The 23088-nt window shown below is 44.2% G+C and overlaps 1 protein-coding gene across 4 annotated transcripts in view; it reads left to right on the top strand.

Moving 5' to 3' along the window:
• ACAP3 (ArfGAP with coiled-coil, ankyrin repeat and PH domains 3) overlaps positions 1-23088 on the top strand; it is a 77672-nt gene that overhangs the window by 31733 nt on the left and 22851 nt on the right. For all 4 annotated transcript variants that reach the window (XR_015795476.1, XM_088136744.1, XM_088136746.1 and 1 more), the window contains 9 exons: positions 840-959; positions 3248-3301; positions 9976-10034; positions 10810-10993; positions 12287-12331; positions 12711-12806; positions 13730-13804; positions 15162-15173; positions 22670-22782. Coding sequence is in view for 3 of the 4 variants with exons in the window: in XM_088136744.1 (XP_087992870.1) it covers positions 840-959; positions 3248-3301; positions 9976-10034; positions 10810-10993; positions 12287-12331; positions 12711-12806; positions 13730-13804; positions 15162-15173; positions 22670-22782 (758 nt within the window). In the remaining variant the exon portion in view is untranslated. The remainder of the gene's footprint in view (positions 1-839; positions 960-3247; positions 3302-9975; positions 10035-10809; positions 10994-12286; positions 12332-12710; positions 12807-13729; positions 13805-15161; positions 15174-22669; positions 22783-23088) is intronic.

Below are 23088 nucleotides of genomic sequence, written 5' to 3' on the forward strand. Positions count from 1 at the left end.
CACTGAATGCTTACCAAATTTGCTCTTTCTGTCTGATGTGGGAACCAAAGGGCGATGGATTCAATCCCAAACCCCAAAATTGCGTAGCAACACCAAGTGGTTGGGAGACAGGCATGCAGGAAAAAAAAAACATGGAGGAAAATGGTGTGGAAATGGGACATGGAATGAAGAGGTAAGGAAGAAAGAGCAAGAAAGTGTGCTAAATGGGCTGAAGTAAGGGGCTGAAAAGATCCCCTTTTGATCTTTGTCCACTCGGAAACTCTTCATCCCTTCATAATGCCTGAAGAAGGCTTTCTTCCAGGGAGGCTAGAACAAAACTGGGAATTGACTCCAACACTTTGTTTCAGCTGTCACAATGCTGTTTGGGTTGAGGAAACTGACACTGATCAATTGGCACCAGCCATTGCAGGCTTACTTCCAGATGTTCTGGTCAACGACAGAAAAGACCCAAAATCAGCTCTGTCCATTTCTGTCTTGTTTCCAAATGGTTAGTTCCCAGATGGAAAAGGAAGGTGGTGAGAAGATATTTTATCTGTAATTAACCAGGGAAGAAGTAGGAAAAAGTAACTACATATATCAGTGATATAATATCAAAAAGTGACCTCTGGCTTATAAACTCTGGTATCTGTATATAGATGCCCAATAAGAATTATGTATATTTCAATGGGTTATTGTAATCTTAGATCAGCAGATGGCTGGCTAGTTTGCTATCTCCTAAATAAGGCTAGTGAAAGGACAACCAGGAACAGACTTTGCTGTGAACGGCCTTTGAATTCAGTTCAGTTTTGAGGTCAAGCAAACAGGTTCTTATGTTTACGCGCCCCTTCTTTCCTTCTCAGCTGGTAAAGCTATGCAGCAATATGGTAGATGCCGGGAAAGCGTACATCATCACCAACAAACAGTTTGTCGGTGGGGTCCGAGATCTCTCCCAGCAGTGCAAGAAGGATGAAATGATCTCGGTAAGTGGGATGTGGTATGGGGTTGCCTCCAGAATGAGAACTTGGAAATTCTGAGTGTGAACAAAGCCAATAGAAGCGAATATGTGTAGCTCAGTGTTGAACTGTGGAGTCCTTGGGGTTCTCTGAGCTTGGTTGTGTTCTTGTAAACGTTTCGTTACCCGGCTAGGTAACATCTTCAGTGCAGATGTGTACAAAACATCAATCAAGCTCAGCTTTAATAAGTGCCGACTTGTCACTGCAGATTTGATTATGGGTTGTATTTCTCACAAGACTATTACTCTACAACAGTGTTTTTCAAACTTGGCAATTTTAAGATGCGTGGATTTCAACTTCCAGAATTCCCCAGCCGGCATTCTGGAAGTTGAAGTCCACACAACTTAACGTTGCCAAGTTTGAAAAAAACTGCTCTACAATTTCTGTCCTCCCAGTCCCCATTGAGACTTTGGTTTTTCTATCTCATTCAGAGGCAGCTTTTGAATTTGGCAATACTGTGCTTAGAAGTGACAGGGCATCTGATTTTTATCAAGTACACACACACACACATATTACATGTTTTGTTTTTTTAAGTTTCTTTTTTAAGAAACCTTGGCCAAAATTATTCACAAAAATACCCAGAATCTATGGGGTTATGATTTCATTCTTCTCATATGAAATCAGAGGAGTTAAGAGACTTCAAATCTCCTAAGAGTTGCTGATCTTGCAAGATTTGGATTTTTGGTTTTTGTTTTAAATGGGGAACAGAGAGACAGAAAAAGAGGCCCAACACAACAAGTGGAAGATGGATTTTGAGACAGCCATAGAATGAAGATATTTTCCTGAAGGTGTTTCAACTGTCTGAAAGAGGATGGAATAATTTTATTATCTTTTTCTCCAGAGCAGAGAACCAATACCACTAGGTTCAAATGCCAAAAAACAGATAATTTAATTAAATATTTGGAAGAAAATCCTCAGATTTTCTTTGATTGCAGGACAAATTGCTTAGAAGCAGAGGTAATCGATTTATTGCAGGAGGGTTCAACAGTTTGACTTTTGAGGCCACTTTCAACAGTATGGCTGCACCCACTTAACTGAATTTACCCATTTTCTGTGTCTGCACAGTGCAGGAAACCAAACAAATGGATTTTCACAATGTGCTAAGCTACTAAAGACTAACTCAGGTTAGCACTAACCAAGGTTAGGGTGTTGGGTGAATGCACCTGCTGGGTTAAATGTATCATGTGAAAACAGCATATGATTTTATATCTGAGGAACAGATTTGAAGTTTGGATCATATTTGGAATTACTTGAACACTTCCCCACTGGCCAAGATGGAAATATTATTCGTGTTATTAGTAGGCTAATAGTGACTTAATATGCATCTTGAAGCTTATGTTTCTAATGAATGTTAAAATTTTCTAAACAAAGACACCAAATCAGACCTGGAAATTGCAAACAAAAAAAAGGAGGGGGGAGGGGAAGAATCCCACTAAAATTTCTAGTTTCCTGCATTTTGGGTGCAAAGAATAAATAGAAATGAAACGTTTGGCTTTTGTAACTCACAACTCACAACCCACACACACACGCATATGCACAGATTCTTCACGTAGCTAAAAATATCTGAGGCACTGGATGTCTTAAGGAATTGTGTTGTTTTCTAAAAAGCCAGAATGCAAAGCTGCCAGCCAGCGGCTCTGAACTAGGTCATTGAGCATCCATTATTTGGGAGAGGGGAGACAGGCACGGGGAGGGGATGTACTGAATGGGGACAACAGCGATCGCTTTAGGACCGCAACCCAAAAGATGCTAATTTTCATTTGGGCATTGCAGCTTTATGTGATTTGGAAAACGCAGCACTCCTTGCTCTGTGCAGAACAAGCATTCCAGCAGAGATAGGTCTACTGTTTGGTAGAGTGAACCAAGTGTGTCAGATAGCAGAAGCAGGCGATCATGCATCTGACAGCCTTAAAAGCAGACCATGGCCTCTCTCAGCATTGAACCAGATTAATTTGTTTTTGTCCATGAAGTGAATGGTTGGGGATCGGTTCAGTCCTGTCCTTCTCTGCATGATGCAAATTCCCTATGAAAAACCTTCTCCCCAGAAAATGGCTTATGCTCCCATTCTGGTTGCCAGAGGAGACATACTTGTTTCATACATTAGAAGAGTGTAAACTAGAAATGAAGAACCAGTGGGTTACAATCAGTCAGTCCTACAAGAGATGTAGGATGCTCCCATGCAAATAACTGATCTTTTTTGGTCAGACATCTGATGCATTGAACTAAGCCCAGCCGTGCTTCTCTTCCTTCTGCAGGAATGCTTGGACAAATTTGGAGACAGCTTGCAGGAAATGGTCAACTATCATATGGTGAGTTGCGTCCTTTCCCGAGTTTCTTTCTGCGCATACAAGTTCAATGGGCATTCTTGAAGTCACAAAACCACATCTGAATGGGGAGTTCCAGAACATGAGGAGATTGATGTAGGCCAACATCTGTCTAGCCAGCAGTGGTCAGGGAGGTAATTTGGGAAAGTGGTGTGCAATAAGAGATCCCGTTGATCTTTGTCTCCAGCACCTTACATATCCAACATTGTCTCTAGCTGAATTTTTCACAGTGAGCATCATGTGGGAAACTGGATCTCATACATTCTAAAAGCCATCTTGAGTCTTGGAGTTCATTAGCTTGGGTGGCAGTGAGTTCAGTGTTTATACGTTTTTCTGCAGCTTTTTTTAAAGGACCCCCACCCCCCTGAAATTGATATGGCCAGAAGATAGACTAATTTTTTTAGCTGTAGCCTGTGCTGAATCCTTTTCAAATCTTTGAAATCACTAAACCCGAATTCTAAGTATAGTGAGAAAAGGATGAGGGAAGGAGGGTGTAATCTTTGGGGGTACAAAATCTAGTACTGTAAAAACTATTCAGTGGAGAAATGGAAAGAAATCCTCTCCCCAAATGATGATGATAATAAAATTCTGCTGTTTTTCTATGCACTCCAGTCAGTTCTATATACTATGTAGCCACACTTCTTTTTCCATCTCTCTTCATGCCCAGATAAAAAGGAAAATAACAGGTGGAACACTTGGGATATTTTTTTCCCCTTCTGTTTGTTTCCCAGATTTTAATTAGTAAATTAATTAACCTTTCACAACCTATTGAAATATTCCCATATTATGTTCCCACATTATATTCCCTTGTTTGAAGATTTGCCCACATTTTCTTGATCCTTTTTCATACCCTTTCAGTACTTTTCCATATCCTTCTCTAATTGAATTATTATGTGTCATGAAGCCAGTGACGACTCTTAGCCACCACATAGATAGGTTTTCTCCAGGAGAATCGGGTCCTTCCACCTAATTGAGTCCATCCACTTTCTCTATCCTTCTCTAGAAATTAGATATTTCTATTTATAAGTTAGCAGCTGTGTGATATCAGGAGACCCCTCCCTCTTGATGTAATCCCCTGATTGCCTGATATATCTCTTTTTAAGTTCTTAGGAAAGGGAGGGAATCACACCTTCCTTGGAAACTCAGCCCCCAAATAAAATCGCATGTGTGTATTGCATTTTGAACCTCAAAGTACTTTTGTGTAACTCACCCATCAGCTGATCAGGGCAGGGCTTGGTGATGGTTGCATAGAAGCTGCTGACTTAGCCTCAAGCTGGCCAAAACTCTTGTTTGCAGCCGAACTCCAGACAGGGAGTGGACGATGCAGAAGGATTACAGTGGTCCTGGGAGGGAAAAAGGAAAAGGTTTTGCTCCCAGGGGTTGGTAGGTCTGAGCAGGGAGGAGCCTTGCATTTCTCATCCTTGCTTTGATGGATTGAAATCAGTCCCTGGAGACTGTCTGGGGGCAGGCAAAGGCTGGGCGGGGGAGGGAGGGAGGGAGGGAGGGCATAAAATCCGTGTCTGAGGGAAAAGGGCTAAGAGGCTTTCTTCTCAATTGGACTCCAGAGGTGAACGAAAAGCAGAGTAATCAGGACTTTAATTTCTGCAGGCCTGTTTGGCCGTTGTTGTCCGTTTCCTCTGCAGCGGGGAAAATAAACTTGAAGATTCTTCCCCGAGGAGTTCTGAACATCTGTCATGGCAACAGCGGATGTTCAAAGGCAGAATGTGGTGATGATGGTGGGGAATCAGCACCCGCAGGGTGTTTGTGGGTGCATGGATGAATGCAAGGCAAACCAGGGTTTTTCTTTTCCTTTGCTCCGACCCTTGGTGGTGGCTCCCTGAGGCTACTGCCTCCCTCTGCCTCAGGCTAAAGACAGCCATGCAAAAGAACGACAGAATGGAGGTCAGGTGTCCCTCTTTGGGGATCCTGGTGCTGCAGCCTCTCTTGTAAGGCTCCTTGTAACTATCCGCGTTGAACGTGGACTTTGCTGCCTGCAGGTTCTAATTGTCAAAGCCTCTTTCCCTCTCGCTTTGCGCCCTTGAAATGTTGCAGGGAAAGTTGGGGTGAAAGTTGCAGGGAAATGTTGCCGTGAAAGAATATGGTTGTCTTCGGCACAATTCTTCACCACCCTATCGCTAGTTCCTGAGAGCAGAATGAGTCCACGAGGGGCTGATGCTCTTAAGAGGTCTGTAGGTCGACTCGGCCTTGAAACGCTTAATTTGAATAGCTTGTGGTTCTGTTTTTCTTGGGCTTGCTGGGGGTGCGCTCCTCCCTTGTGTGAAAATGGAGTTCTGCAGCTGTAAACAGGGTTCTCTTGCTCCTGGCACATGTTGGGATGAGGAATGGGCTGGAATGGAGAGAAAAGAAGGAGATACCTTAGCAAGGTACCTTACCTTAGCAAGTCCGGTCTGATAACGTTGGGCCCTTTGTTGGCATTGCAAAGATGCGAAGTCTCTTGTCTGTGCAACCCCTTCTCTGTAGCTCCCCCCTTTTTCCTATAAACCTTCAATGTAGAAAAATGAAGAATAATGAAGACTAATGTGGATACACAACTCAGGGATAAGAGTCCCTGCAGGTGGGGATGGGGGGAATTCTTGGCTCCAATATTGAAGGAATCCTTGCATGTAGAAAATTAGCATGTCAGAAAGAAGAGCTGCAACTGATGTGCTGGTTTTCTGCCTGTGGGGTATGTGTAAGCTTTAATATTTGTTTGAGGGAGGAACATTAAAATATGCATCCTGCTTTCTAAAAAAATAAAATGCAGTGGTGGTTTTAAAATTATTGTGCCATGAGAAACCATCAGGCACAAAGAGGAGGCTACCAGCCATGCCTGGATGTTTTCCCCTCGGCAACCTCTAACAAGACTCCATAGGGAGGAGGATGGATGATTGGTTTTGTTGTGCTCTCTGGGTTGATCCCCCCATTTTAGATGCAGCAGAGTGCTCCCTTTTGTTAAGAGAGAGAGTTCATTGCATCTCTGTGTGAGTTACTGCTCTCAGCCCACTTCTGTTTCAATGAGCAGGCGTGAGAGCACACCAGGTTGGGAAAGCTGGTTTAGTCTAGCCAGTCCTTTGTAAACTAGGACCTATGATCACTTTAACTCTGGCTTGATGAGAAGGATATCAGAAACATCTCTTCCTGCACTGCTGCTAAGAAAATCTACTTAGCACAGATGGATCATATGTAGCTTCACCGACTCTTGCAACTTAGGCGGTGAAACAATGCTATGTGAAGCTAATTTATGCTTCTTGTTCTTCTGAAAACTCAAATCAGTAACCGGGGTGGGGTGGGGAACGCACGCAGAAAAAAAATGTAAAAAACATGGAAGATGAACAATTTACTTCTACAACATAAAGTGGGTTTTTTTTTAATGGAATGACAGGCTTTCTGGTTAATTGGTTCCGCTTTCACCCCCACTGCCCCTGTTGGCAAAATGTTATGTGATGCCACCCTGAAATTTTGGCACCCCAAGACTGGTTTAGGCTGACTCTATGGTTGGGCTGGCCTTGAAGCTAAGAGCTGAATCCTAGAGGAGCATCTCCATCCAAAGTGACCAGCGCTGAGTGACTCACATCCTGGAATCTCAGTGACTTCTTTGGAGCTGGGAGCTGGGTGGGCAGAAGAGACAGACTTTCTGGAAACTTTTATTTTATACAATCTGCTCCAAGCCTGGTTGGGAAGCCAAGAAAATGACTTGAGAAGTTAAAAATCATCTTTTTTTTTTTTTTAAGGTGAAGCCAAGCTCTTTTAAATTGTGTGTGTGTGTGTGTGTGTGTAAAAATTCTTTTTGGAAAAAAAAATATTGCACCCCTCTGCAAATTATCTCTATATGATCTTGGCTGCTGGTCAATTCAGTATCAAAGCTTGAAAGCTGATCTTTCAAATTGTTGTTTCTATGACTTTTCTTCAAGCCAATAGTAGTGAAAGGTATGCTCCCTCCGTGGGAAGTGTTCCTCACCCCCCCCCCACAACTTTGGGAAGGTGGGCCACTAACATCAAAAGATATAGAAGAGCTGTGCTGGACCATTCCAAAGATTAGAGAATTTTATCTGTAAGCTGGATGGGAAATAGGACACAAAATCCCAGAATTTTTTGCAAACCATTTCTGTGCGCTGCCCAAAACCTCTCTGATTGTGTCCCAGAACTCAGTTCAATCAAAGGACATCTTTATCCTGTTTGCTATTTTAAACCATTGAAATTGGACACCATCATTTCCATCCTGTGATGGAGAGTTCCACAGGTTAACTATCTGTTTTGTGAAGGAAGTCCTTTTTCTGGGCCTCCTGACTCTGTTGAGCTCTAGTATTGTTCTCCTTTTCCTCTTATTTATTCCATGCTGGTTGGACACTTTTATACCTTTTCCAACTCATTTTTTTTAAAATTGTGTTTGAATTAGATTAAATCAGATTTTGTTCCAAGCTTGACCATTAACCCCAAAAAAGGAGGTGCATCACGATTTAGAGTCATCCTCTTGATTGAGAAGAATGCCAAGGTGGACTTACACAGAAGAAACAGATTCTGAGTAAGAAAAAAAGGATTGAGCAGGGATGGAAACTAGTGTGTGGAGCCAATTCTTTGGAGATTTTTGCCCAGTGGCAACCTCCCCTGCCCCCCATTTTGCAGCCTGAAACTGATGGCACTTGCTGAAATCAAGGTGCATAACATGCAGATTAAACAACAGCTTTCTGCCCTTTTGCAACATCTTCAATCTGCTGCTCTCCTTGGGGCTGGCCTTGCGGTCTTCATCAACCCTGATGGGAGCTGCGGATCTAGACGTTGCAATAGGTGGATTGGACTCTGGGCCTAGATCCTCTCTTTCTCTCTGCAGGCATGTAGAGTCTCAGTTTGCTTAATCTCAGTCTGAGTCTCAGAATGGAGTCTTCTGGAGAATCCCCAGCAAACATTGCCCTGGGTATAGGACCCTGCCAGAAACTTTTACCCCTAGAAGTGAAAATGGGCTTTTCTTCTTATGGTTGGTGGGACTATCTTGCAGTTGCATTACGCATCCCGGTGCTGTGGGAAACTTTGGGCACGTACTTTGGGTATGATGTTTCACCCCATCCTTGTCCCCAGGACAGAAATGGCAGAGTGCAGAGAAGGAAAGCTGGGTGGTCTTTTCTACTTCCTTTATGTCTGCATCTGTTTGCATTTAAAACCCACTCAGAACCATTTTCAAGCCAGGAACCAGCTTCGGTATGTCCCTTTGGCTATTCCTCTTAGCCAAAGGCACTGATGGAGCCAAAGGATTTCAGTGATGGGCTATTACCAGTGTACCCCTTTGCCAGCAGGGGATGATGGGTGCTGCAGGCCAACATACCTGGAGGGTGTCTGATTGCAAAAGGGTGTTTTAAGGCTACTGGCAGTTTGTTCAAATAATTTCATAGGAAAACTTTTCTTGGATAAACAAGCATTTCTGTTACTTCAGGTGCGTAAGATGTGAATGCCAGTGCTTTGGGACACAGAAGAGGAAAGTGTGTGCGCACCCAGGGGGATGCTGGAGTCTGCAGAAGTGCAAAGAATTTGTGAGGGAGAGCACATTTCTCCTCCTTGCCTGAAAAACTCCACAGTCACAACTTGGTGTGGGTACTGGCTCTGTGGCCAAGCCAGCCTCAAAAAGAGTAGGACTTGGTTGGTTCTTGGATGGGAGGCCACCATGAAGTCCCAAAGCTGCCAGAGAAACAGTTTGGAACAAGGCAGCGGGATACCACTTCTGTCCTATTGCCAGAAAAGTGACAGGAGCTGGAAACCTAATGCAGGGACTGGGGGGGAGGGTGTTAGAATTTGGAACTGGAGAATCACCGCCACCTTCTTATAAAATAAAGGCTTTTTTTAAAAAGTAACATTATAATAATTTAAGAAACAGGAGAAGATGGGATGGGATAAATAGCCTTTGAAGTTGCCTGTTAAGATATTGAGAAACGGTTCGATGGTCGAATAGTAAAAGAAATAAAAGTATTAATAATAATAATAATACATAGACATAACTGGTTTCAGTAAATTAGAAACGGCTGCTAGACATAAGTTTTCATGCTGGTGCCAGCAAAGATACTGGCACGTTGAATGAGGGCGCCCTCTATAGGAACAAATGGGGAATGCAACTGAATTCCCCCCCCCCCTTCAGTTTCTTGACTGATTTTTGTTTCTATTGCTGCTTTCTTTTTATGGAACTTTAATTGCTGGTTGTAGGTTTATTAGCTGGTTTGGCTGCCTTCCAGACAGAATAGCAGCCTATACTTTTTTATAAGTAGACATATAAATAAAATAGCAGTTATCCAGTGAAGCAGGATGTCGTAAGTTTCGGGTGGGCAAAAGGCAACTCTTCTTCGCACGGTTAATGTATGGGCATTCTCTTCTGGAAGACAGAATGATGGCTGCTAGATTTGGAACTTCCAGGAGTAGAAGTAGTCTACCTCTAAGTAACTGTATGGGGAAAAAACAATGGGAGGCTGTTACTGATTGTCCTACTTGTGGGCTCCTCCAAAACATATGGCTGAGTGCTGTGGACTGGATCCAGCACAACACTTCTTTTGTTTTTAGTTAATGGCTTATGTTAACAGTCATGCATTTAAAAGTCATTGCTGGAACAATCCAGAGTTTTATGCTTTTTAATGGCCTTATGTACATTTTCCCCCTCTGCTTGCTCTTTCCTCTGTCTTTAGATCCTTTTTGACCAAGCTCAGAGGTCTGTCCGGCAACAGTTGAACAACTTTGTGAAGGAGTGAGTATCTGGCTCTGCTGGTCAGGGCTCTGAATTCATGGCAAATCATTATAAGACCTTTCGCTGATAATGTAGGGTTCATGGCACACTTAAAATATGTTGGGGTATTGGGCTGGGATTCAATGCTGGCTGGGGAATTCTGGGAAGTGAAGTCCACGCATGGCCAAGTTTGAAAAACACTGGACTAGATTATCTCTAAGATCCCTTCCTCTGTTTCATGATCCTACAATTCTGTGTCTGAATCAGAACCATGGCCCATTATTGAGTTGAAAGATAGCATCTGAACACTACCTGAATTATTAGTTCATGCAAGCTTCCCTTCCTTTGCCCAGGTTGATGCCTCCTTTGACTACCTTGCGTTCATCAGTACAGGTCTTGTGTTGAAGATGCCGCATGAAAAGAAAAGAAAATCCAAAAATTCCCTTTCTTGCAAAAAGTTAAAAAGATGGCTGGTTTAAACTTAAGGATTTTCTCTCTCCCCACCCTACCATTTCTATGCACCAAGTTTCATTAAACTGCTTAGTCCCCTTACATTTTTCAGGGCAAATATATGGCCAGTATATGCCCCACTGTATTTTTTTTCCCTTGGCTTAGAAAATGTTTAGTATTTTTGAAAGTTCAAATCTTGCTCTTCTGGTAGCTACAGCGCTGTTAGATGGGCCAGTATTAAGCAGACCTTTGCAATGACAGTGTAGACCAACCTAGTCTCTTTTGGTGTAGGATGGGCTGCTGAAGTCAAGAAAGCTAATGCCCGCCATCCTGTTTTGCCCTGCAGGGATGTCCGGAAATTCAAGGAGACCAAAAAACAGTTTGATAAAGTTCGAGAAGACATGGAGATTGCCTTGGTCAAGAACGCCCAAGCCCCGCGGCACAAGCCGCACGAAGTAGAAGAGGCCACGGGCACGTTGACAATCACCAGGAAATGTTTCCGGCATCTAGCCCTGGATTATGTCTTGCAGGTGAGCTTTTATGAGGGTTCCCAGAATCAGGCAAAAACTGTGAAGCCGTTTCTTTAAAGCCAGACCATCGCGGTTTCCCTCGGTTTCTCATACCCTGTGCCCACGTTTGGCCTGCTTCTGCATTAGCTTGAGCACTGGGTTGTGCAAAATGTGTTGCTTCAAAAACAGGCCCATCTTTCTGTGGGCGGAAGATCCCAGGTTGAAAACTTTCCTCCAAAGCGTGATTGAGCAAGAGACAGGAATTAATATTACTGATTTACTACCCTGCTTCCTCTTATGTGGATCTGGATATGTTATTGTACCTGAAGCTATTCCTGGATTGAGTTTTCTTTTCCTCATTCTCCCACCGCCCCGCCCCAACTTCCAGGCTAATATTGATCCAAGCTGCTCCATTGGCCTCCCCCCTCCCTCCCCCCCTTGTAAAATAGAGCCATCTGCCAACACCTTCTGCCTCATCCTGGGACAGCATATGGATGTCATATCCTGTGGATTTGTAGGAATGAGCAGAAGCAAGCTCTGGGGGAATCGCTGGGAAGCAAAGAAACGAGGAACCCTGAACGGTTCTCACCGCATGCTCTGCTCTGCTGGTGACCAAAAGAGGGGAGAGTTGTTTTAGCTCCTGGAAGCATTTTTTTTTAAGCCTGGTTGAAACAGTCCATTTTAGTTTGCTACAACAAGGGAGCCAGTAGCCTGCTGAAAAGGGTTCCTCTGCAACTGCCATCGTTCCAGAGACCGGCCATGCTGGCAGTGGCTGAGGGGAATTGTATTCTAGCAGTGTGGTTTCCCTTTCCCATTTTAAAGGCAGCCAGAGTGGAGTTGAACAATAAAAATCACATCCTGCTCTTCTTTGTCTCTAGTGCTTTTTACTTAGAAGTAAACTGCCACTGAGCCTTAAAGGATGGACAACTTTTGGGGGGGAGGTTTGTATCTTGTGTCTTAAAGCATTGCTAATTGAATTGATTTTTCCCAAACAAGTTACTGGATGCCTCCAAATCAGTTTGGAAGATTCAGGTGCTTCCATGCGTTTACAGAACCAGCTTTTTCCTGAACCAGTTCAGTTCCGGTTCAGAGATTCCAACGCCTAGATCAGTTCAGTTTTCCAAATCAACTTCAGTTGTCCAATTGGATGAATTTTCCAAATGGAATCAACAACCTGAATTCAGAGGGATCTAATATGAGCTGATTTTTTTACAGATTGGCATTAGAATCATAGATATAGTGATCCGGCTAGTTTATTTCAGATTTGTTGGCACCCCATGAAATTTAGCTTTACCTATTTTTGTTTGATTGTAGATCAACGTTCTCCAGGCCAAGAAGAAATTTGAAATTCTGGATGCCGTAAGAATTTTATTAAGGTCCCCCTTCTTGCTTCCCCACCCCACAACTGACCTGTGAAGAGTAGAATTGATCACTAGGGATGCCGTAAACCAGGTTAAATTTCTCCCACACATGCAGCACGGAATGGCTTGGGTTGCCTTTTCTTTGACAAGGTCTTCGTGTCCTGGAGGGAGATCTTCTTTCAGCACCATTTTGAGAGAAATGCAGAGAAGGGAATGCCTCTTTTAGTCCATCTTGGAAGAGGCATCTTCATTTCTTTCACGTACACAGAAGGACCCAAATACAGGTTTTACGTTCTGTACCACCGGCCCCAAACTGCCACAGGTGTCACGTAGGAGGATGTAGTGGGTCATGTGTGAACTTCATGTCTTCCTTCCAGATGCTCTCCTTTATGCACGCCCAATACACATTTTTCCAGCAAGGTTACAGTCTCCTCCATGAATTGGATCCTTATATGAAGAAACTGGCTACTGAGGTGAGGAAGTAATTGAGTCTTTTTGGGAGTGGGGTGGAATAGAAGAAAACCAAAACCGGGGAAAGGAGATGCAGAGGAACAGAAGTTTGTCAAAGCTAGAAGAAAAGTGAAGGAAACAAATACCAAAAGAAAGGGAGTAGTGGAAGGAAAGAACACCAGGGGACTCTCTGAATGCCTTGTCCACAGAGTTTCATGGCTCAGCTCTTTGTTCATTGGCTGTTGAGCTTGGGACCTTCAGCTCTGGACCTTCCTGGCTCATGTTCCTCACCTAAGCTCAAGAGGAGAACCCTCTTGAGAAATCTTGAGTAGGATTGCCTGGTCTCATGTGCTCATCTTCAGCTGGTAGCTCTCCCTTGGCAACTGCCAGTATGATTTCTGGATTGTGGTCTTTGGGGTCACCCAAAGAGGCTGGCAAAGGGCAGCTAAACCTGTTCCCATTCACCTACTTGGTTCCTGATGTAGTTTAATTAAAGAGAAGCATCTTTCAGTAGAGTTAGAAAAAAATCCAGTCAGCCATCAATATTGAGTTAAGTTGGTTGGCGTTTTTCTTCGAATCATCCCTTTGTTCTGAATCACGAGGTCTAGAACCTTACTTTCTGACAGACGGATGGTTTGTGACACAGAGGTGCCTAAAATAAAGTAGGCAACCTGTGGCTCTTGCCCTGCTTTCAAAAGACCACCCCAGATACTGGTTTGAACTCTGTTCTTTCCCTACAGCCTGAGAGTGAGAGAGAGAGAATGGGTATGCTTTTGGCCTAGCCCCACCTACTTGGCTTTTAGCCCCACCCACCACCTGGACCCCAACCTAACTCATGTGGCCGTTGATAAACTGATAGTGTTGTCTGGCCTAGAGAGAGAAATTGAGAGAACGGAAAATAACCCTGTGACTTCTCTCCTATGTTTCTTCTCATTCATCCTTGAAGCTGGACCAGTTGGTGATCGACTCGGCTGTGGAGAAGAGGGAAATGGAGCATAAACACGCTCTTATTCAGCAACGGGTGAGTCTGAATCCTGAAGTCACACAAGCAGAGCAGCAGCATCCTGCTTTCAAGAATCCTCAGCCCAGTGCCTCAAGGAAATTCACTCAAGCATGACATGAAATCTCTGTTACTCCTCTCTTCTCAGACCCAGGCATCTGGTTAGATACATTGGATCATGCTTGTGTGTGAAAAGGTGCTTGCTTTCTCTACTGGATTAGAAGTTCTCTCTAGACTAGAATCCCGTTTCAAACAAGGGTTGGCTTCAAGTTTCTGTTAACTGCACCAGGGAAAAATCAACTTCCTTCGTTGTCCCAACTTATAAGAACGGTCCAGTTTAGGTGAAAATCTATATTATTCATTGATTCTCCTGTCTATAAAAAAATTAAAATGTAGGGAATTATATGCCTCTACCATATAATTAAGTTAAGCACAAGACTAATTCTAAAGCTTTTTTTTAAAAAAAAAACTTGATTCAGCAGGAAGTTTTCACGCAAGATGCATGTTAACAAAAATGCCGCTGCTGTATACTTCCAGTACAGCACTATCCAGTGGATTCTGTGGGTTGTATATAAAGCCCCTATACAACTTCTTTAGCTTGGAGGGGAAATGAGTGACTTTCCAACAGATTCCCACCAAATGTGGAGAAGCAAAAATGTTCTCTTACCTTCATCTCACACATCTGCCCAGTGGGCTTCTCCTCCACTTCTCCTGGCCCATCCTGCTTTATCAGCCAGCAGATGAGCAAGGGCTGAAGTCCTGTGGTTTTCCTTTCTCTTGGCCCACAGGGTTGGGCCTTGCCATAGGGCTGCATCAGATGGCAGCCCTAGATTCAGTTTCATGGATCTTCAAGAGAAGAGGAGGGAAGAATCAGGGGAATGAATTGGCCATATCATCTTTTCTCATTGCTGGGGGACGTTTTCCTCAAACCCAGACAACGTAACCTCTCCAAACATCACAGCTAACCGAACATAACTTGCATGCTTATTTAAGCCTAAGCTGGAACACAGGAAATGCCCACTGAATCCTCCTTCCTGTCTCCAGTATTAATGTGATATTGCCAGGGAGGGATGGTGGATGTAGGGTTGGGAGGAGAATAGACCACCAGCCAATCTGTGGTGGCAGAATTGAAATCCCACCATGCAGAATGGCACTGGTGGAAAAAGACATTTGGCAAAACAATTTGTGCATTTTATAGAGAGAGAGATGCTGTGTTGCTCTCTATTACTTCTTCCTTTCCTCACTTGTGGCCCTTGTCATGGCCTAAACCTTCTACCTGGCATCCTTGAGGTTTTTACAGATGTGCAGTTTCCAATAACACTGTTTATTTTCTTTCCTTTTTCTTCACTCCTCTTCAATGTCCGGCACACCCATCCAGACTCTTTTACAGGTGAGTACCAGGTTAAGTGTTCCCTCTTGGTGTGGCTTATAGAATTTATTTCAGATTATTGAAATGCCTCTGTCGTCTGTTCTGACTTCATTCAGACGCTGGTTTGGATTAGAGTTCAGGGTTCTTTGGTCTGGCTGGCACAAATGTTTGAGCGTATGCAGGATCATTTCTCTTAAACTCCCTTGTTGCTAGATCCGTTCTCGGCACAAGTAGGGAATATCCCTTCTGTGTCAACAGCCTTTCACGGCTTGGATTTAAATTCGATCCTCTGAACCGCTTTGTGTCACTCTTATTATTTATTTATATGTATTGGCTGCCCAACTCCAGTGGACTCTTGACGAGGGTATCTGCTTATTTGCCTCATAGTCATATTTTGTAATGGCTAAAGATGCAAATTTAGAGGGGAGAGAAGGCTGCCAAGATTCAGGAATGGGACTGCCGTTCCTATGTGTGTTTGGCTTTGCGAAGCAAGAAAAACTGGGGCACTTTTGTAGTTTACTTTAAGGCTTCCTTGTGTGACACATGATACATCCTGAGCATTAAAAGCTGAGCCAAATAGAAAACCCAGGGGTAAAGGTTTGGGGTGGGCTAGTCCCAATGTAAAAGAGAATCCATGAGAGCATTTTTCCCCCCATGTTCTTAGATGGGGAGGGCAAGGAATGGGAGATTGTTTTTTGGCAGAAAGAGGGCATATCTCCTTTGAATGAGGCTGTAATTTGCTTTTCCTTCTGGAGAGATCTGCCCCTAATGGTGCCCACCTTGGTGGAAGTTCATTGGATGACTCTGGACCAGTTCAAACAACTTAATCAGATCATTCAAAGACAATGCAGCAGCTTTTGCATCACGTTAACCTGGAGTAGCAGTATTTGTTGTTGTTTTTGGTTAGCATTGTGTGGTCTGTTTGTGGTTTAGTGTGTTTTGGGAGCTCAGAAAATGGATAAATTTAGTAAGCAGGTTCAGCTGACTGGGTGAGCACAACCAATGTCTCTCAGTCTAACCTACTTTACAGGCTTGTGGTGGTGGGGAAACATTGCTAGGTAACCTGTCCTGAGTTCTGAGAAAGGGCAGGATATGACACATAAATGATTGTCATGAGATAAAGTAATAACTTCTAGGTAAGGTAAAAATGAGGAAGAAACATGAGAGCATGAGAACTGGAGGTATTTGTGATGCCTTTTGTTTGTCTACCAGGTAGCATTCTGGTATACACTGCCTCGGAATGTGGAGGCTCTATTTAGCTGTTGCAGGTAATAGAACAATTCACTGGATCCGACAAAGCTGTCAATATAGCCTCATAAAGGTGCAGATATGGCAAGCCATTAAAAAATCCCAGCATTGACCAGAAGGAGATTCTGTGCCCCCCCCCCGCCTCCAAGCCATGGCAAATTGCTTAAAGAGAGGTGCAATTTGAGGCAAGCAGAATCCCCACCCCACCCCGCCAGGTTTTCAGGGGAGTTGGAGACCTGCCCGGCATGTGAAAGCACGGGAACAGAGAGAAAAGGAAGGCAAGGACACCAGGACTGGGCTTGTCACGTTGATTTAAGAGAAGGCTTGAAAAAAAAATCGATTAAAACGGGCTGGCCATATGGCCCTGTTGCACAGCATCCAACTGAGCAGGACAGAAATTGGGGTGGAGCAGGGAGAGAAGACCCATCACGGCAGGAGGCATCCCGCAGAGGAGTTGTGGTGGAGGGGGGCTAGTGAGCAACCTCGGTAGGAAGTGGTCGGCCTTAGGAGTCCTCAGGGTCAAAGTTCTTTGGGGGCGGGCTTGGGTGAGATTTATTTATTTTTGTCGTTTAGGCTCTGCCCTCTCCCTGCCTTTGCTGCTCTCCCCACTTCCATCCAGAGGCGACAGCTGTATGATAATGAGCTCATGCACTAAGCCGATTGATTCTGAAAGGAAAGCCGTGGGCCCTCGAGGGGAGGACCGAGGGGGGACGGGCAGGTGGTCCGCAAGCCAGCTCTGTGCTTGGGTTCACTCTCCCAGCGTCTCTTGCTCTGACAGGACCCAGCGGGCCAGCCTTCGAGCAAGGGAAAAACAGCAGCATAAGAGAGATTTTTAGCACGCAGCAGAAAACACCCTTCTTGGCTAGTAATGCCATGCAGAATTACCCGTTTGGAGCGTGATTGCTTGTATGCTCAGTGAGCCCAGCCAAACGCCACAACAGGGGCATTATGAAGATTTTTGGAAGACTGGAGTATCTTCTGGTAAGGGGGGGGGGGTCTTTTTCCATCAGGCAATTGAATGGGGGGAACAGCATCTCTTGGGGGTCTGAGAAGGAGGCTTGGAAAGGATTGGCTGTCTCCAGCTTGAGGTGCCAAAACTGAGCAGACTGCATGGCTTGGTTTGTGTTCAGAATGATAGAAGGGGGCATTAGTGCCATTGACTCTGTCGAGGCTCCCCCTCCCCTTTGTAAATTGATGCTGTGGTTTGGGGGCTCGGAAAGCACCCATTTTGCACAGGGCAGGTGAGAAAGCTGGTGTGCGCCCTTCCTGAGGTCCGTCTGGTTCAGGACCGCCTGTATGGGCTGAGAGCATCTTTGGAGGGGTTCAGGTGCTTCCCAGCTCATGAAAGCTGGATGGACTTCTTTTCACCACTCTTGCAACCTTTGACGTGGGGACGCTTGGACCCTTGAGCTGGCGCAGCCACAGAGGCGTAGTCCCACAGAGCAAAGGTCTCTTGAACGTCAGCCTTTGCTGGGCCTCTCAAATTCTTCCTGCTTTCCCACGTTGGGTTTTAGATGGTACGCCTCTGATCATGGCAGGGGAAGTGAAGAGGAGAAACAAAAGAGTGGTGTATTATGTCATTGTGGGTGCATCTTATGATAGCGTGGCTGAACCACAAAGATGGGGAAAGTGGGTGAGGATGGGCTTTAGCTCGCATTGTCTTGATCACATAAAGGTGCCAGAGAAGAACTAATTTCAAGAATAAAAATGAAGTACTAATTTCTCTTCTTCCAGGGTATGGCTGGTGGAAGTGGGGGAAGCAAACTAGGCCATGTGCTGTCTCCAAGCCCCTCCTTTGCAGTCTTAAGAAAACTAGCATATCAGGTTCTGAGACCAGCTAGATTTCTAGGTGCAAGGGTTTTTCCCCAGTATTGGGGGTGGGGTAACATGCATGGCTACAGCTGAAACATGTAGTACTTTTTTCTCGGAAAACTTTTGCCTTTCGGCACTTGTATAAGCTGGCTCTGCAAGGGAGCGCTAAAGGTATGACATACAAGGGAAAAGAATGTGGAGGGAAGAGGAAAGAAGTAAGCTCAGTCACAGCTCTTAAAAGTTACACAGCTGATTATTTGACCCCAGTGATACAGTCATCACGATTTTTTTTCTCTCTCTGACGATATTTCTCTGTTGCCAGAAATCTGTGCTTTTGTTTGATTTTAATTCTCTCCTTCATCATCTTTGACCAATACAGATTCTGTATTTTAGGGTAAAATTGGAATAAAGATGTGACACTCTGGCAAGATGGGGGAGGAACCAGGGGGAAAATGGTGAAAAAATGTGTTTCCCTGTTATTCCTTGGTGGGGGGGAACAGTTCCCTGATTTTCCCCCTATTCCTCTCTCCTTAGATTTTGCATCATTTCCATCCTATGATCACTCTCTTAGAATTTGCTATCTCTTTGTGTTGGCATTTGATGTTTCCATAGAAACAATTGTCCGATGTCATTTGAAAAAACCCTCTCTGTTATATAAATTCAAATCAAACAGGAAAGGAAAGGCAATGGAAATGGCTGAGGCTGGGGAGCGGGATGTTCATAGCCTGTGATTTATTGACATAGTAGGAAAAAGGATACACAAGAGGAGCTTTTAACAGAATTCTTGAGTGTGCATTTTATGGCCAAGTACTCTGCACCTATTGTGGTAGATCTGTACCATCTGCAATTTTGGCTTGCATTTCCATTTCTGGAATCACCAGTCCCTGTCTTCCTGTCAGATCAAGCTCATTTTTTTAGCTCCCCAAAATAGAGTTTTACATTCCCTGCTTTCCTGAATAATAAACAGTTTGTGGGCGTGCAGGAAAAACAGACTTTCTTGCAAGAAGGGGTAAGCCACAGGCTACAACTTTAGCCTCTGTTAGGTCTCTTGGTTGACAGTGGATCAAGTTTAGGCAGCAAATTTTCTGTCCATTCCACATGGTTCCTTTGTCCATCTAGTTCAGGGGTGCTGCTGATATTAATTTATTACTTGTATGCTACATGTGGGGTGGGGGTGGGGGTTGGAAGGCTGCCCCTGGTGCTGTAGGAGATTGCTTTGATGCGCAACATTTTTGCCAGTCACGATGGGGAAACAGGAAGTAGCCAATGTCTCAGTTTCAATGATAAAAACAGGGTCGAATTAAACAGGTTACTTTAGACCAATTTGGACACTTTGCAAGGATGGGCAGATGTGTTTTTCAGCTCTGAATCCAGTTGGGTTTGATTTGCAGTTTGGTTCAAACTGGAGTCAGAAAAGGGATTTGCCCATGGCCTAAAGTTCACCAAAGCAACTGACTGCTCTAGATGGCTTTTTAATTAAAGCGTAAACTTTCAGAAAAGCTCAGTTATGCATACCACCCTACCTGTAACGTGTGTGCATGGTAATAATAGCCACCAACTGGCTCAGGCCATCACGGTTCACGATCAGGCTCTCCGGCTGGGCAAAAGCTGGGACTGAGGTGGCTCTCTTGCTATATCACTCTATATCTGTGTCATCAAGGCTGAACGACGTGTGGCGTATCTAAAGGTCTGCAGCATTTCTTTCCTTTTTTGGGCGGGGGGGGGGTGCCTTTATTAAAGAAAAAGAATGATGTAATGGAGTGAGCAATAATTTTTCTACTGTATAAAAACACTAACACAAAATATGAATTTCAATCGGGAATTATAAATAGACCTTATATAATGTAAGATTCCAATCGGAAAAGACAGACAGACAGACAGCCTTGGAAAATTGGGCCAAGACCACTCTTAGCAGCGCACTGTTGCAAATGAAGCGTAGTTTTTTCCTTCCAATATAAGATAAATTTTAAATACAACCCATCTCCTCCCACGAAACAATATAATTATTGATGCCTTGATAAATTCCAAATATTGGGGATATTGCAAAGAAGAACGCAGGGGTCATTGACAAGCGGTGATCGCTCAAGTTGATAATCCTGCAGTTTGGGTCCAGAATGTGGTAACAGAATAGAGCAAGCTCAAACCAAACTATGTTCCGATCTTTGAACCCACAACATAGTGATCTCATTAAACCATCTCTGAGGTACCCATTTTGCATGAAAGAAAAGTGTCTTTCATCCTCTCTTCATTTTAAGATCAAAAGAGACTGATTTCACATTTAAAACAGTTGACAAAAGCAGAACATTCATGCTTATTCTTCCAAAGTTGTGTCAATTTCATCTCCTTCCTCTTTTTATAAAGTTTCCTTCTTGCTCTAGGATTCTCAGTTAATTTCTGGAGGTTCTTTAACAAATCTAGTAAGCCAGAAGCTGGGTTTAATTTTTTTTTTTTTTTTTTACACAAAACATTCAAATCACAAATGCCAAACTTGAACAAACTGCTGAAAAATGCTCTCTGGCAAATGGAAACTCTTAGAAAAATGGCTACAACGGGGCAAAGCAGTCGTTTTCCATGTGTATCTTAGGCTGAATGTCAGGGCTGGAAGCTGGTTCCAGAGAAGCGGGGGCTTGGCCAAAATGCCGGAGCACTGGGGGCACTGGTCATATTGCTTTTATTCTCTTTAATGTGACGTGAGCCTGAGTGAGCCAGCTTTAGGGTTTGGGGTGGGATGCACTCATCCTAAGAAGAGAGGATGGCTTGTTGCCTAGCAACTGGGCATGCCTGAGGCCGTGCTGCTCCGAATGAGCAAAAGGCTTTTAAGCCAATGGTTCTCCTTGCCTTGAAACTTCCTATTGCTTTGGCCCTTGTTTTTATTGTGCAACTTAAGATGCCTCAAAGGAGGAGGATGAACATGGCACCTTGCACCAGAAAGGAGGCAAGGGTGGAGGCAACCCAGAGTGCAAGAGAATCTTAGAAGTACAGTGGTACCTCGGGATACGAACTTAATCCGTTCTGTGACTCTGGGTGTATCCCGAGTTGGTCGTAACCCGACACAAATTTCCCCATCGGGTTCAATGTAAATCCAGTTAATCCGTTCTGCCCTCCGAATTTGGTCGCACCCCGAAGCAAATTTTCCCATAAGGTTCAACGTAATTACCGTTAATCCGTTCTGACGTCCGCGGACCACGCATCAGGGGCGGGAAAACGGCCGGGCGCTGCGCGGCGGGAAAACGGCCGCAGACCACGTGTCAGGGCGGAAAAATGACCGTACCCCAAGGCGGAGTTCGCACATTGAGGTAAATTTTTGCAGCCGGAGCTGGTCGTAACCCGAAAAGTTCGTTAGTAGAGGCGTTCGTATCCTGAGGTACCATTGTAAAGGGCTCTATCTGGCTTCATACTTCTAGGAAGTTTTAATTAGGAGGACTAAGGCTTTGAGGCAGAGGGCTGCCAACATCCCAGAATGAGAGGAGAAATTGTATACAGAGGATCTGTGTTTAACAGCACACACTGAGCAGGGTTTGCATATTGCTCTAAGCCATGGTTTCTAGAATAAATCACATTTGGCTGAGTATCCATACCAGACATGACCATACGTTGCGGTTTTCAGATCCTGGTGGCTGGATTCACTTGGCACATGGAGCCTAAACTTGTATTTTTAGAACTTGTTTCAGTTGTTCTCAACTTATTATAGATGGTTTGCTTTTTCAGGAATTGTTTTGAGGATGGAAAGCTGGATAGACCTCTTGTATGTAAAATAAAAATAATTAAACCAAACCACATTGTGGCTTAAAAAAGAACTATGAAGCCCTCTGCTGGCGTTCTCATTCGCACATCTGGATGACTCATGACTTGCTTAACTATGATGTATTGACATAAACCCACACTTAGTACAAGATTATTTTTTTTTTTAATGGGAAGGGGCATCCAAGCCTTTTGTAAAAATGCGTTTTGATAGTGGGGGAGTCTTTCTGAACATTTTTTTGCAAGTGAGTGAGGCTGGGATTTTCCTGGCTTTCGGCTTTTTTCCCGCCATCGTTCTTTCAATCATGTTATACTTATTGTAGGACTACTGCTACAATTTTTGAGTCTTTCCCATCTGGTCATTGGTTCTCAGCAATCATGGCTGGAAGGAGCCAAAAGAAAGGAGATTGGACGGCCACAGGAATCCCTGGGGCCATAGCATCAGAGTTCCAATTCCTCACTAAGCCAAAACCAAACGAATTCTGTGATGGCTTAGCATAAAGGATGAATGTGGCTGAAAGGTTGTAACCTGCTACATTATCTGACTGGGTCAGCTTTCACCCAGATTATGACCACAATCCTACTTAAAGTATCTGCCCAAATCAACCTTCTTTAGCATAAAGGTATTTAGGATTGCTTTGTTGTATTGGCCAGACAAAGCAGTCCCAACATTGGGTCATCTCTTTTCCCTTCTACCCTCTACTTTGGACCTTTAGGACTTCTCTTACGATGAATCCAAAGTGGAATTCAATGTTGATGCTCCCAACGGAGTGGTGATGGAAGGCTACCTCTTCAAGAGAGCGAGCAATGCATTCAAGACCTGGAACCGGTAAGCCATGGGGGAGTTGCCCTGGAACGGCTGCATCTTGGAGGGTTGGGATGGTTAGAACTAGGGATGGGGAGAACCAGGTTCAAATCTCCTCATAATGGGCTAGCCCATTTCACTGCCCTGCCCTGCCCAGACCAGTATTTCATCTGAACAAAGTCAAGGTGTTCTCCACCCTGGTTCCCTTCAGATGTTTGCCGGGAGTTCTGGGAATTGACAACTCACTTATACAGTTATCAGCCTTATGAGATAGTCCAGACCAGAAGCACACCCAGAAGTACTAGCTTTAACTTTATTGTAAGGTTACAT

Source organism: Python bivittatus, unplaced genomic scaffold (genome assembly GCF_059951505.1).
Source record: "Python bivittatus isolate LINGU-HERP-01145 unplaced genomic scaffold, Pbiv_v1 ctg000090_np1212, whole genome shotgun sequence".
NCBI lineage: Eukaryota > Metazoa > Chordata > Lepidosauria > Squamata > Pythonidae > Python > Python bivittatus.